This window comes from Xenia sp. Carnegie-2017, unplaced genomic scaffold, assembly GCF_021976095.1.
Source record: "Xenia sp. Carnegie-2017 unplaced genomic scaffold, XeniaSp_v1 HiC_scaffold_4, whole genome shotgun sequence".
Classification (NCBI taxonomy): domain Eukaryota; kingdom Metazoa; phylum Cnidaria; class Anthozoa; order Malacalcyonacea; family Xeniidae; genus Xenia; species Xenia sp. Carnegie-2017.
Genome location: NW_025813504.1, coordinates 2,581,184 through 2,597,211, shown reverse-complemented (window position 1 = coordinate 2,597,211; position 16,028 = coordinate 2,581,184). Strand labels below are relative to the sequence as shown.

General features: G+C 34.3%; 2 protein-coding genes across 3 annotated transcripts; both read left to right on the top strand.

Annotated features, from left to right (window-relative positions):
* Positions 1-3,261: 3,261 nt before the first annotated feature.
* LOC124455747 (cannabinoid receptor 1-like) lies at positions 3,262-5,373 on the top strand. The gene is made up of 3 exons (XM_047006375.1): positions 3,262-3,823; positions 3,907-3,989; positions 4,248-5,373. The coding sequence occupies exons 2-3, from the start codon at positions 3,963-3,965 to the stop codon at positions 5,157-5,159; spliced, it is 939 nt and encodes a 312-aa protein (XP_046862331.1). The 5' UTR covers positions 3,262-3,823; positions 3,907-3,962; the 3' UTR covers positions 5,160-5,373.
* Positions 5,374-10,710: 5,337 nt separating this feature from the next.
* On the top strand, positions 10,711-12,540 carry LOC124455748 (sphingosine 1-phosphate receptor 3-like). Of its 2 annotated transcripts, XR_006952013.1 has the most exons (5): positions 10,711-10,772; positions 10,921-10,995; positions 11,079-11,161; positions 11,416-11,477; positions 11,598-12,540. XR_006952013.1 is itself a non-coding variant. In XM_047006376.1 (2 exons), exon 2 carries the CDS (start codon positions 11,454-11,456, stop codon positions 12,333-12,335), a length of 882 nt encoding a protein of 293 aa, XP_046862332.1. In that variant the 5' UTR covers positions 11,000-11,161; positions 11,416-11,453; the 3' UTR covers positions 12,336-12,540. The 2 variants fall into 2 exon arrangements, 1 of the variants encoding a protein (XP_046862332.1); XM_047006376.1 differs by lacking the exons at positions 10,711-10,772; positions 10,921-10,995 and having other exon boundaries at positions 11,000-11,161; positions 11,416-12,540.
* Positions 12,541-16,028: the final 3,488 nt, after the last annotated feature.

Here is a 16,028-nt window from a genome sequence, read left to right as displayed (position 1 = left end):
TTGCATGTAAGGTTTTCAACAGCGTGAATAGTCTAAATCAAGCACATTTAGCTAGCACGGCTGGAATATCAAAAACGTTCAAATCCTAATTTTGTCCAGATACAATGGACCTCTCAAAAGCCCGGGCCTTTATGCTTAAGTCTACTTAGTCTACTGGTTAATCCATCTCTGGTTTCGAATTAAGTTACACAGTAACTTTAATTTATACCAAAGTGGTGGTGCGCAAGCATACGTTTTACGCTTATATCGCATTTTACTTATACACACTGGCGGTCATTATTGACAAGATACATTCGAGAAAAGATCACAATCCGTTTATCAATCGGGAAACGATATAGTCACCGCCGTAGGGTATAACAAGATTTTAAACTATAAGCAGGACTCTGAATTATAGCCCTTGTTTATGGAGAAAGGGGTGTGGCCCCCCGCTCCTAGTTTCTATTTGAATTGCAACAAGCACCTATACTTAAATTTGTAAAAAGGGGTGGTTTTAGAACCCAGCAAGTGACTATCTGAATTGGGTGGTGAGGGTTGAAAATATATGTCTGCTTTTGAGTAGAAATGTTTTACGGCTGCCAAGTTACAGTGAAAAACCCAAATAAACTTGATGATTAACAAAACGAGAAATATGATTTTGAACATTCTATTGTTTGAGAGCTGCTGCATCATCTTCCAAGCACTATAGGTTTGTCCTATTCACCAGCTTTCACCGTTGTATGAAATGCTTTGGCGTAAAATATTGTACTGTGCTGAAAGTAGCAAACACTACCATTGGCAAGCAAACTGTAAACAATTTTAAATGTCTCTGATAGCTTTAAGGCTGCCTAAAAATTGAAATTGGAAGTTTGGAAAATAGGGATGCAAATTGTTTTTGAATTTGGTCATTTCAGCATTATCATGGGTTCTCTGTTTTATTTCAAGTGTTACCAGTGTTTTCTTTATTCTTTGTTCGAAAAGGCATGCGGAAATGTGCATATTGGTGATGCTTTTGTTTATTCGCAGTTTAAAGATTAACAGTATTGGTGACTTACAACATTGTAGTTTTGTTTAAATGCAGCAAAGTACTCCATCGACTCTTTAGAAAACAAAATCTTTGTTTTCTAAAGCGTTCTTAGAAGATTCTTTGTTTCTACAATATCCGGACTCGCTACGTTTTTGTCCTCATAGGAACAAAACAGTAATTAAGCGATGGTCTGACTGTCTGTTTGCATTAGAGTTTTAATAATCAAACAAAAATATGTCATTGGCATTTTGTGCTACTATAACAGAGAAGACGTTTCTAAATTATTGCTATTTACATACAAAATTATTTCATAGTCTTTATTTCAAGGTCGTTATTGTTTGTAGTTGTTGGTTATATGATTATGCTATCATTCTTTTTGTTTAATAACATTCCAACTATTTAACCTTGAGTTTATTATAAGGTTGTATCAGATATGTGTGATTGTGATTTTAACATGTGGTCGACTAGTACTTGTTGCATTTAACAGTTTTAACTGCGAAATATTTTAAATGACATTTGGAAAGGAATCTAAAGCAAGCCCTTGCGATACTGAAACGAAAAATTAATGAGAGAAATAATAAGCAATTATTGACCGAGGTCAATGTTTTTTGCCTCAGCTTCGCTTCGGCAGATAACATTGTTACATTGACCTCGCTCTGAATAATTCTTGATATCATGCTTAACCTCATCCTTTTCCTCTTAAAGTCCTGTTTTAAGAAAATACAAAGACATCTTTCTCAACCGGTGAAATTTGTTACCATTTATGACACTATTTTTAATTCTGACGTTGTTTTACACTAGGGCAATAGATTACGGATTTGTTACGAAGCTGGGCAATGATTTTATATTGGATTCGTGTTTCCATTTATAATATGTAAATTGCATGGATCGCACATGCCTAACACAGTGCTAAAATTTGAAGATAACTATTATTTTCTACGTCATATTAAACAGTCACGCTTAAAGGAAATGACTCAAGACTCAAATCAGCACAATCTATAAATAATACGTTAAAATATGACGTATGAAATGATTAGTTATCTTCAAATTTTAGCATTGTGTTAGGCATGTGCGATCCATGCAATTTACATATTACATAAAAAAATGAAAGTTTCTCTAGATTGTTTTAAAAATTATTTTATTGAGCTTTCGACTCGTTTACTTCTCGTCTTGATTTGATTCATATTTTGCAATCTCAAGATATCTTGCTTCTTCGCAATTTGTTTTATATTAAACTGATAGTAGTCAGCAATCCAACACTGTAAGCGCCCGCGATCATATTTTGCGTGTGTGTTTTTATATTCTGTGTATATTTTTATTTTGTATGTGTATAATGTATTTTGTGTACAATAAGAATTATACACAAACAAAATAAAAATACTTTTATTTTGTTTGTGTATAATTCTTATTATTTTGTGTGGTATCCCTTGTTAGCCACCGTAATATTGAACAGTCACGCTTAAAGGAAATGACTCAAGATTCAAATCAGCACAATGTATAAATAATACGTTAAAATATGACGTAGAAAATAATTAGTTATCTTCAAACTTTAGCACTGTGTTAGGCATGTGCGATCCATGCAATTTACATATTACATAAAAAATGAAAGTTTCTCTGCATTGTTTGAAAATTATTTTATTGTAATTTCGACTCGTTGCTTCGAGCCTTCATCAGAATGAGGAAATTATTATTTACACGTGTTTTTAGCTTGTAGACGCTTAGAGCGTCTAATTGGATTAGCGGGTGGATTGATGTGATCGGATGGGGTGGAATGCGTTGCCATGAGTTTTGGTGTATTGTTAAACATGATCAGTGTTTATATTATTAGAGTGTAATGTTGTAGTTTTGTTGTTGTTTGTAGTTTTTTTGTCCTTATTTTTTAGTTGTGAGTATATGATGGGTATGTCGATATGTCTGTTTATTGTGTCGTTGTCTTTACTGTACCAAGCTTCTTTAAATTCGCGTGCGTGTTTAGTCTGTGCGCGTACTACTACTTTAGTGGAATGTGTGGTTATCTCCGTGGGTAAGTTTTGCCGGTAGTGAATTCGGATCTCGTCGTTTTATGGCGTTTTTGTGTTCCGTGAGTCTTGTTTCGATTTCCTTTGATGTTTGTTCTATGTATTGCTTTGAACAGTCTTTACATGGTATCATGTAGATCGCGTCAGTTGTATCATGAATTGTTGTTTTGTCTTTATGTTTGGTAAAACATGATTTGAGTTTTTGTGTAGGTTTGTGGGCGAGGTTAATATTAAATAATCGAAGACATCTGGCACTCATTTCTGATGTTCCGTTTATGTATGGTAATGTGATGATTTTTACTGCTTCGTTCGGTTTCTTGTTGCTTTTGTCAGTTTGTGTTTTGCTTTGTATTTTGTTTATAGTTTTGTTTATGAAGTTTCTAGGGTATTTACATGTTATAAATGGCAACACGAATCCAATATAAAAACATTGCCCAGTTTCGTAACGAATCCGTAATCTATTGCCCTAGTGTGAATAAAACAACGTCAGAATGAAAAACTAAATAATTGTTATATTGTATAGGTAAAAAGCTAGAAACTAATAATGGTACATGAAAAAATTTTAAGGTTTGCCACGCACGTCAACGCTCTAGACAATTCCATTGATTTGACAAGTTTGAAACACGCTAATACGTACATAATCGTTAGATACAAAAAAGTAGTCACGTAAAAAATTATCTTAAATCTTATCAGTAATTTTAGTAATGTTCTTTTATGTATAGTTATTCTGCTTTTTGTGGTAACAAAACATACGCTATAACGCCAGAGATGTTTTGACAGCTCGATCACTAAAATCTTGTGGGTAAGACGATAAGACATAACATTATGATGGTCAAGTTATTTCTTTGGATCTTTTCTTACATTACTCATTACATTTTTTGCTAGCAATTAATTCCACCGGCAAGTTTTCGTTTGGTCAAGTTAGCCAGATTGTGGCAGAAATGAACGTTACAGTAAACAAAACAGAGGTAAGTTTCTGAAATTGGTCTTAAATTTTAATGACTGCTTTCAGTTGTAGAAATAATACATGATTGTTAATGCTGATACCGCGATACTCGTCAATTTTATGGGCAGTCTGCAGTCAAATTGTTTAAACAATTTCTCTCGATTTTGTTCTCCTAAGCGTAAGTTAAAGTTGGACTATGGTTATTTGAGCCATTAGTGTAAATGATGTAGTCAATCTATTTGGCAAGCGCTGCATAATCATTCCTTTAAAATGCTTTTAGTCATATGGTCATGAGGAAACAATCGCATCAATGGCAATGTCAATGATGGGTGTCGTAAACAACAGTCTTCTTATCATTGTTATTCTGGTGGATCCTCTTCATATTATAAGACGAGGACCATGGATAACTATTCTTAGCTTAGCCTCAGCCGATTTTATTGCTTCTCTTTCAAAGTTCTTGACACTTGGATTAACAGCGGAGTTTGGTATCGAAGTGTCAAATGAAATCATAGTTGCTTGTTTATACATGTGGATGCTTGGAGCGGCAGGCTCATTTTTTCACTTGACATCACTTACATGGCAAACCCTTGCCACTGCTAAATATCCTATACGTAGTCGACAGATGTTATCTACGAGAAAAGTTATCATCCTATGCATAACAATGTGGTTTGTGGCCAGTTGCATTGCTTCAGGAGAAATTTCACATGAAATTTTCGATATTTCGTTCGAGCAGGTGATGCATATCTATATAACCGAATATGCCGTTTTAGAATTTGCTGTTTTCCTCCAAATTATCATGAAGTGTTTTATCATCAAGGAAGTAATGCTAAGTCGACGAAATGCAAATATGAATGGGAAACAACAGAACAGTAAACACCTCGAAATTGCAAAGACAATCGTCATTCTGAATATAGTTTTATTTGTAACTGCCTTTCCATATTTTGTCGCCAAACAAGTGGAATTCATCGAGAGATTAGGGAAAATACAGAGCAGCTATGCTCGACACTTTGCATTGCACTATGAACCAGTTGCTTTGTTGAATTTTGCTCTCAATCCAATCGTATACGCACTTAGGCTTAAGAATTATCGCAATAGTCTTAAATCGTTTTTTAGATATTTTCGAAATTCGAGATCTAATCTCAATTTTCTGAACTATACATCTGTTTCTAGAAGAAACGCAGCAGATGTGTAGATAAAATGCAAGATGGCCCATGGTGACGACATATTCGATAAACTGCAATAATTGCCCATTGATTCTTCATTCAACATTTATAAACTTGTGTCACAAAGCTGCACGATATCTACTTGTTAAGTATTTAAAAGTAGAGAATACATTTAGATAGAAAGGAATTCCCCCATAAAAATTACATGTATATGCTTCCACAAAGATATCAATTGTTGTGGTACGTGACCGGACTCGATTTATTCAACTAAATCAACAACACAATCAACTAAAATCATTACACTTTACACTAATACACAATTACAATGCACAATTGACACCCACACATTACAGTTAAAAACATCACCAAACTGGACGATCTACATTTAGAAACATATAACTCAATTTATTCCTCGCATAACAACTAGAAATAAGAGCTGCAACGCAATATTTTTTTGCTAAAATGATAAAAAAAATTGGACGTTTCACTTTGTGATAGTTGGAGCTCTTTGTACTCTTATGTCATCTTTCTCATCTTTGTCTTTTTATGTAGATAAAAAATTGACGTTTCACTTTGTCGTAACAACAACGATTAATTAACGCATGGCGAACTGTGTTTGTTATTCTGCAGAGGTATTTTAGTTAATCAGCTAGTGAAAGATGTGAAAAATATAGTAGTTCTAGCAATACTATGATATCAATTCACAAAACGATCATTTAATTCGATTGATTGTTTCACAATGTGGGGTCTTGTGAATAATCGGACTTTTTAAGGTCTTCAAATAGACCGATTATTTATTATTTAAATCCTCATGCAAGTGATACATCAAAGGTAAGTTTACAAACTAATCTAATATTTTTCTATATTTCAACACACTCTTTGTTTCCGCACTTTCTATGCATGATAATCTGCTGTGACGACATGGCATCAAGTCCAACAAAACACGTATTTGACAATGTAAGACCTTAAAATTGAATATTTAGCATGTTAGAGCTGCTGAAAATTTTTTGTTTGAATAGATTTGTTGTCTATAGCCAATTCATATGTACATACTCTTTCAAATTTTACATTCCTCACAGAATAAAAATTATACAGAAGGACCACTCAAATGTGCACCGCGTCCTCACGTTCGGGTTGGGATAAAACGCGGATACGGATGGCACGGATAAGGATACGGAGGAGGGGATAAAACACGGATATTCTTAAAATTTTATTTCTTTCAATTGGTAGTTTTACCAAAATTAACACGAAAACGTTTTGCATCAACATTGTGTGCTTTTATTTAAATTGTTTCATTTGCAAATTATAAGAAAGTAAAACCTAAATATTTTTAAAACATCACCCAGAAACGTGATGTTTTATAGTGTTGTTTTGGGTTATTTGGTATGTATGTTGAGGAAAAATACATGCATTGCATGACATTGCATTAACGTTAGCGGCAAAGGTTGGGGTAGAAGAATGTAAGCGAAGGACAATTGGAAAGCAAACTACAAGGCCCAATCCTCCTTATCGTTCTGTCTAGGAGTATTACAAACGAATCTATACGATTCCATTAATTGACTATCCTCTCTCTTCTTTATATGCAAGATTTGACACGGAAAGTGGAAATATCTGTCAGGTACTGAGTATTGTTTCAAGAAAAATGTTTTCTCTTATAAAAAATGGGGTTAACTGGAAGCAGAAATTCAAGATTGTTTCCAAATTTTACATTGATGATTTACCCAATCTGTTATATTTGAATGCAGAGTTGTTATTATGGCAATCCTTCTGGGAACATCGTAAAGGTCCTTATACAAGAAATGTAGCTACAGCATTAAAAGCTATAAATTTTGATGGTTTTCAAAACATAAAGGTCATACTTGAAATATTAGCAACCCTTCCCATAACTTCATGGGAATGTGAACGGTCTATTTCAGCGCTGCGAATTCTTAAGGATTATAAGCGGAGTACTATGATTGAAGAAAGATTAAATGGTCTTGCTTTAATAAAAATCCATCAGGAAATTCTTGCAGTGCAACGCGTGATTGATAAATTTTCTGTTGAGAACACTAGATTAAAATTAATTTAAATCATACTTTAAGGTTTGCGTTTTAAAATCTAATAGTGCAATAATAACTTCACTTTAATAGTGTATTGAAAAGAATTTACTATTTTTGCAACACGTTCTATTAAACTTGGATAGTCAGAATAAAATAAAATAGATAATTGGTGGGGGTGAATCAGGAAGGGAAGTAAAGGGTTAGAAATTACTGGAATGGTGTGAAAACATCAACAACTTCACATCCACGAAATATTCCATATAGTTCACCCATCGTCCAACCAAACTACTGTTGCTCGTGGAAAAGGTGTGAAGGCTATTTTCTGGCCTCACCTTGACATGGTAGTTAGACATCTTGAGGATTGGGTTCTAAATCATTGTGGGCGGATTACTAATTACAGGGCCCTGTCTATTCCTCTCATTAAGTTCAGTTTCCCTTTGCTTTTGCATTTGCTCTGTTTGTAACCCCATAGGGTAAGAAATGAAAAATAGTTCATTTTAAAGTTAAAACGAAATTTCGAAAAACATCGACATGGTCAGGGAAATAGGAAAAGCCAATACTTCATGAGTTCTGAGTATTGCGCATTTGAACAGTAGATAGTACGAAAGCCATTTTTCCTCTGCATTCAATTGCATGTAAGGTTTTCAACAGCGTGAATAGTCTAAGTCAAGCACATTTAGCTAGCACGGCTGGAATATCAAAAACGTTCAAATCCTAATTATGTCCAGATACAATGGACCTCTCAAAAGCCCGGGCCTGTATGCTTAAGTCTACTTAGTCTACTGGTTAATCCACCTCTGGTTTCGAATTAAGTTACACAGTAACTTTTGTTTATATCAAAGAGGTGGTGCGCAAGCATACGTTTCACGCTTATATCGCATTTTACTTATACACACTGGCGGTCATTATTGACAAGATACATTCGAGAAAAGATCACAATCCGTTTATCAATCGGGAAACGATATAGTCACCGCAGTAGGGTATAACAAGATTTTAAACTATAAGCAGGACTCTGAATTATTGCACTTGTTTATGGAGAAAGGGGTGTGGCTCCCCGCTCCTAGTTTCTATTTGAATTGCAACAAGCACCTATACTTAAATTTGTAAAAAGGGGGCGGTTTTAGCAATCAGAAAGTGCTATCTGAAGAGGGTAAAAGTATATGTCTGCTTTTGAGTAGAAATTTTTTACGGCTGCCAAGTTACAGTGAAAAACGCAAATAAACTTGATGATTAACAAAGCGAGAAATATGATTTTGAACATTCCATTATTTGAGAGCTGCTGCATCATCTTCCAAGCACTATAGGTTAGTCCTATTCACTAGCTTTCACCGTTGTATGAAATGCTTTGGCGTAAAATATTGTACTGTGCTGAAAGTAGCAAACAGTTCCATTGGCAAGCAAACTGTAAATAGTTTTAAATGTCGTTGACAGCTTTAAAGCTGCCTCTAAATTGAAATTGGAAGTTTGCAAAATAGGGATGCAAATTGCTTTTGAATTTGGTCATTTCAGCATTATCATGTTTTCTCTGTTTTATTTCAAGTGTTACCAGTGTTTTCTTTATTCTTTGTTCGAAAAGGAATGCGGAAATGAGCATACATGTGATGGCGGTACCAGGAAACTTTGCGGCGACTTTCTATGCCAGTCCGCCTATTTCAACAGACGATTCGAGTGTTAGTGGCGATGCTTTTGTTTATTCGCAGTTTAAAGATTAACAGTATTGGTGACTTACAACATTGTAGTTTTGTTTAAATGCAGCAAAGTACTCCATCGACTCCATCACGGAAAGAACTCTCGGAAATTTTTGATTCCATGTAAATTGAATTGGATAATTATAATGCTTTATAATAATTAATTCACAAATGCAAGGATTAAATTCTGTAAAAAGCTTATCTTCGTTCATCCGCAAAATATGCTGTGGTATAATGTGCTGGCAATTAATGTAGAGCAGTTCTAGGACGATTTCCACCTTTTTGTCATTTTTCTGGTAAAAGGATATTCAATAGTCTATGCATATTGGTATTGTGTAAGAAAAAATATAAAAGAGCGCGAGGTAAAAACTCCTCAGACGTGTATACAATGTAGTTTCAAACTCTTCATTTCACTGTGAGTTTTTTGAAAATCAACACGTAAAAATATTTCGGGTCAATGGTTGTATTATGTGAAATGCCATAATATAAAAAGTATTAATTATATACGGGTTTTAAATATACTAATTCAGACATTTTAAAAATTTTCATTTAGTTTTGTCGTTTTCACATCATACGGACAAAATTAATACCAAAATAAGATTCTTAATTCTGCACTTAAATCTTCCAAGTCATATTCTTAGCGTGAATATAATTTAGATTTACAATAACAGTGAATAAACAATACCACTTTCTAAATGAGAGAAACGCCTTTCTCATTACATGTTATAAGCTGCGCTAAAATTATATTGCATTAAAGAACTACGCTGTTTCATCACATTTGATGAAAATTTACTTCTTATCCATGTCAAGCAATAATCTCTATTCGACCTTTTTTTCATTTTTCGAACACAAGATTTTGAGAACAGGATATCTTCGTAAATTTTTTAGAAACAATTTAATCGTGAGCGATCATTGAAAGAATTCCCTTCCTAGCGTGAAAATTAAATGTGCATGCTGTGACACGAGTGTACATGCAAATGTTAATTTAAAAAATCCGTGAGCTGTCAAAAGTCATGCCCAAATTTGATGAATTTTTATGTTTATTTGAAACGATCAATTAGAGTAGGCATTTTTAAAAATGCATCTTCCCTACAAATCTTTGTTTTCTAAAGTGTTCTTAGCAGATTCTTTGTTTCTATAATATCCGAAGTCGCTACGTTTTTGTTCTCAAAGGAACAAAACAGCATTTAAGCGATGGTCTGATCTGTTTCTTTGCATTAGAGTTTTAGTAATCAAACAAAAATATGTCATTGGCAAGCTGTGCTACTATAATAGAGAAGACGTTTCTAAACTATTGCTATTTACATACAAAATTATTTCAGAGTCTTTTGTTTTCTTGTAATAAGTTTCCATTCCAACTTTCGTCAAAGTTCAAAATTTACCTTGTTTTTTTTTGGTTTTTTTTGGAAGCAAAGTTGGATTATAACTCATTTCAGAAAACTGACTCATATACAACTTCAAACATGATGGGTGCGCTGTGATCCACAAAATTTGGAAGATTTTGAGGGAAGCACCCATACTATCGTTTTTTATATGTTATATATACATATATAATAGCCACGTATGTCTGAACAAGCACAAAGCCAAGGTTTGGATCAAACCTTCTCTGTGTATTTTAGCGTATTCTTTATAGATTGTGCTGACTTGAATCTTAAGTCATTTTCTTTAAGCGTGATGGTTTAATATGACGTAGAAAATAATAGTTATCTTCAAATTTTAGCACTGTGTTAGGCACGTGCGATCCATGCAATTTACATTTTATAAATGGAAACACGAATCCAATATAAAATCATTGCCCAGCTTCGTAACAAATCCGTAATCTATTGCTCTAGTGTAAACAAAACAACGTCAGAATTAAAAACTAAATAATTGTTGTGTTCACTGATTATATCTAAAAGGCTAGAAACTAATAAAGGTACGTGAAAAAATTTTAAGGTTGCCAACGCACGCGAAAAAGTTTGAAACACGCTAATACGTACATAATCGTTAGATACATACAAGTAGTCACGTAAAATTTATCTTAAATCTTATCAGGAATTTTAACAATGTTATTTTATGTATAGTTGCTTTATGTGGTAACAAAACATACGCTATAACGCCAGAGATGTTTTGACAGCTCGATCGCTAAGATCTTATGGGTAAGACGATAAGACATAACATTATGATGGTCAAGTTATTTCTTTGGATCTTTTCTTACATTACTCATTACATTTTTTGCTAGCAATTAATTCCACCGGCAAGTCTTCGTTTGGTCAAGTTAGCCAGAACGTGGCAGTAATGAACGTCACAGTAAACAAAACAAATGTAAGTTTTTGTCATTCGTCTTAAATTTCAACGACTGTTTCAGTTTTAGATATATATGATTTTTAATGCTGATACCGCGAAACTCGTCAATTTTATGGGCAGTCTGCAGTCAAATTCCTTAAACAATTTCTCTCGATTTTGTTCTCCTAAGCGTAAGTTAAAGTTGGACTATGGTTATTTGAGCCATTAGTGTAAATGATGTAGTCAATCTATTTGGCAAGCGCTGCATAATCATTCCTTTAAAATGCATTTAGTCATATGGTCATATGGTCATGAGGAAACAATCGCATCAATGGCAATGTCAATGATGGGTGTGGTAAGCAACAGTCTTCTTATCATTGTTATTCTGGTGGATCCTCTTCATATTATAAGACGAGGACCATGGATAACTATTCTTAGCTTAGCCTCAGCCGATTTTATTGCTTCTCTTTCAAAGTTCTTGACACTTGGATTAGCAGTGGAGTTTGGTATGGAAGTGTCAAGTGAAATCAAGTTTGCTTGTTCATACATGTGGATGCTTGGAGCGGCAGGCTCATTTTTTCACTTGACATCACTTACATGGCAAACCCTTGCCACTGGTAAATATTCTATACGTAGTCGACAGATGTTATCTACGAAGAAAGTTATCATCCTATGCATAACAATGTGGTTTGTGGCCAGTTGCATTGCTTTAGGAGAAATTTCACATGAAATTTTCGATATTTCGTTCGAGCGGGCGATGCATATCTATATAAAGGAATATGCCGTTTTAGAATTTGCTGTTTTCCTCCAAATTATCATGAAGTGTTTTATCATCAAGGAAGTAATGCTAAGTCGACGAAATGCAAATATTAATGGGAAACAACAGAACAGTAAACACCTCGAAATTGCAAAGACAATCGTCATTCTGAATATAGTTTTATTTGTAACTGCCTTTCCATATTTTGTCGCCAAACAAGTGGAATTCATCGAGAGATTAGGGAAAATACAGAGCAGCTATGCTCGACATTTTGCAGAGCACTATGAACCAGTTGCTTTGTTGAATTTTGCTCTCAATCCAATCTTATACGCACTTAGGCTTGAGCATTATCACGATAGTCTTAAATCCTTTTTTAGATGTTTTCGAAATTCGAAATCTAATCTCAATTCTCGGAACTATACATCTGTTTCTAGAAAAAACGCAGCAGATGTGTAAATACAATGCAAGATGGCCCATGGTAGCGACTTTTTTGGTAAACTGCAATAATTGGCCATTGATTCTTCATTCAACATTTATAAACTAGTGTGACAAAGCTGCACGATATCTACTTGTTAAGTATTTAACAGTAGAGAATACATGTAGATAAAAAGAAATTCCTCAAAGATGCTTCCACAAAGATATAAATTGTTGTGGCACGTAACTGGACTCAATTTATTCAACTAAATCAACAACACAATCAACTAAAAACATTACACTTTACACTAATTTACAATGACAATACACAATAGACACCCAATCATTACAGCTAAAAACATCACGAACCTGGACGATCTACAATTACAAACATGTAACTCAACTTATTCCTCGCATAAAATCTAGAAATAAAAGCTTCCACGCAATATTTTATTGCTAAAGTGATAAGAAAAAATGACGTTTCGTTTGACAGAACTATAGGGTAGTTCTGTCAAAATGAAACGTCAATTACCACATTGGAGCTCTTTGTCCTCTTATGTCATCTTTTGTCATCTTTGTCATCTTATGTAGATAAAAAAATTGACTTTTCACTTTGTCGTAACAACAACGATTAATTGATGCATGGCGAACTGTGTTTGTCACTCTGCATAAGTATATTAGTTAATCAACTAATGAAAGATGTGAAAAATATAGTAGTTCTAGAAATGCTATGATGTCCATTCACAGAACGATCATTTAATTCGATTGATTGTTCCACAATGAGGGGCCTTGTGAATGCTGAAAATTCCAAATTACGTCTGCTGCTGCTGTTCCTTGGGAAAAATTTAACGCTTTGGCAGACAGCAAACATCCATTAAAGAACTAGGAACGGTTACACGTAGCGTGGTTATCGATTGAATAGTAAATTTTTCAAACTTGTCAAAAAGGTAGTTATATATTCTTTACGATGATAAATTTTTTTAATCTATAGAATCAATTTTATATTTCATTGATCGCCCGGTTCAAGTCGCAGAATCTTCCATTTTGAGAGACGTTTGAAGTGTTCAGCATTATTTGGCCTTGCAACATGTCCTGATAATTCAAACTCCGGATTCTGGATAAGTTTAACTGGCTTTATGATATTTCAGGTATTCAAATAGACCGATTATTTATTATTTAATTCCTCATGCAAGTGATGAATCAAACAAAGGTAAGTTTACAAACAAATCTAATATTTTTTATATTTCAAAACACCTTTTGTTTCCGCACTTTCTATGCATGATAATCTGTTGTGACGACAATGCATCAACATACGTATTTGACAATGTAAGACTTTAAAATTGAATATTTAGCATGTTAGAGCTGCTGAAAAATCTTTTGTTTGAATTTATTTGCTGTCTATAGCCAATTTATATGTACATACTCTTTCAAATTTGACATTCCTCACAGAATAAAAATTATACAGAAGGGCCACTTAAGCGTGCACCGCGTCCTCACGTTCGGGTTGGTATAAAACGCGGATACGGATACGGAGGAGGGGATAAAACATGGATGACGGGATAAAACACGGATCTTCTTAAAATTTTATTTCTTTTCAAGTGGCGGCTTTACCAAAATTAACACGAAAACATTTTGCATCAACATTGTGTGCTTTTGTTTAAATTGTTCCATGTGCCAAATTATAAGAAAGTAAAACCTAAATATTTTTAAAACATCACCCAGAAACGTGTCTATATAATGTCTTAAGTTGCAAGTTAAATGTGCAGGGTAAAGTGAAGTAGATTCGACCTTTTAAAAGTAGATGTTCGTAGAAAAAAATGTTTACTTACGCTGAATTCTCGGGGATTCATTTATTTCTAATAGTGCAATAATAGCTTCACTTTAATAGTGAATTGAAAAGAATTTACTATTTTTGCAACACGTTGTATTAAAAGTGGACAGTCAGGATAGGATAAAGTAGATAATTAGTGGGGGTGAATCAGTTAGGAAAGTAAAGGGTTAGGAATTACTGGAAGGGTGTGAAAACTTCGACAACTTCACATCCACGAAATATTCCATATAGTTCACCCGTCGTCCAACCAAACTCCTGTTGCTCGTGCAAAAGGTGTGAAGGTTATTTTCTGGCGCCATAACCAGATTGCTGACTTTTGCTCCTTTAAGGGCTGTCCATGTCGGATGATGTTTTAAAATTTGGGACATTATCCTAGGCATACTGATGAGCCCTGAGACTGGGCGAAACAGTCTGTCATCATCTTTTGAAAGGGAATTCATCTTAGCTATTGCCATTTTTTAATTACAAAAAGTTTATAATTCGCTTCATATAATAAAAAGGTAGGATGTCATCGATGACGTCATATTTTACGCCTTATATGATGTAATAAATTTTTGAAAAACCCTTGATCCGCCCCTGATTTTCCTCACCTTGACATGGTTGTTAGACATCTAGAGGATTGGGTTCTAAATCATTGGTGGCGGATTAATAATTACAGGGCCTGTCTATTCCTCTCATTAAATTCAGTTTTTCTTTGCTTTTGCATTTGCTCTGCTTGTAACCCCATAGGATAAGAAATGAAAAATAGTTCATCTTAAAGTTAAAACAAATTTCGAAAATTACTGACATGATCAGGGAAATAGGAAAAGCCAATACTTCATGAGTTCTGAGTATTTTGTATTTGATCAGTAGATAGTACGAAAGCCATTTTTCCTCTGCATTCAATTGCATGTAAGGTTTTCAAAAGCTTGAATAATCTTAGTCAAGCACATTTAGCTGGCACGGCTGGAATATCAAAAACGTTCAAATCCTAATTATGTCCAGATACAATGGACCTCTCAAAAGCCTGGGCCTGTATTCTTAAGTCTACTCAGTCTACTGGTTAATCCACCTCTGGTTTCAAATTAAGTTACACAGTAACTTTAGTTTATATCAAAGAGGTAGTGCGCAAGCATCGTTTTACACTTATATCGCATTCTAGTTATACACACTGGCAGTCATTATTGACAATATACATTCGAGAAAAGATCACAATCCGTTTACCAATCAGGAAACGATGTAGTCACCGCAGTAGGTTATAGCAAGATTTTATGGCCCTGAATTATAGGGGTGTGGCTCCCCGCATCTAGTTTCTATTTGAATTGCAACAAGCACCTATACTTAAATTAGTGAAAGGGGGGCGTTTTTTTTTACAACCAGCAAGTGACTATCTGAAGAGGAGGTTGGAGGTTGAAAGTACATGTCTGCTTTTGAATAGAAGTGTTTTAGTTACAGTGCTGCCAAGTTACAGTGAAAATCCCAAATAAACTTCATGATTAACAAAACGAGAAATATGATTCTGAACATTCCATTATTTGAGAGCTGCTGCATCATCTTCCAAGCACTATAGGTTAGTCCTATTTCCTAGCTTTCGCCGTTGTATGAAATAGTTTGGCGTAAAATATTGTACTGTGCTGAAAGTAGCAAACACTACCATTGGCAAGCAAAATGTAAATAACTTTAAATGTCGTTGACAGTTTAAAGCTGCCTCTATATTGAAATCGGAAGTTTGCAAAATAGGGATGCAAATTGCATTTTGAATTTGGTCATTTCAGCATTATCGTGTTTTCTCTGTTTATTTCGAGTGTTACCAGTGTTTTCTTTATTCTTTGTTCGAAAAGGGCAGAAATGAGCATATAGGTGATGGGGTCACCAGGAAACTTTGCAGCGACTTTATATGCCAGTCCGTCTCTTTCGACAGACGA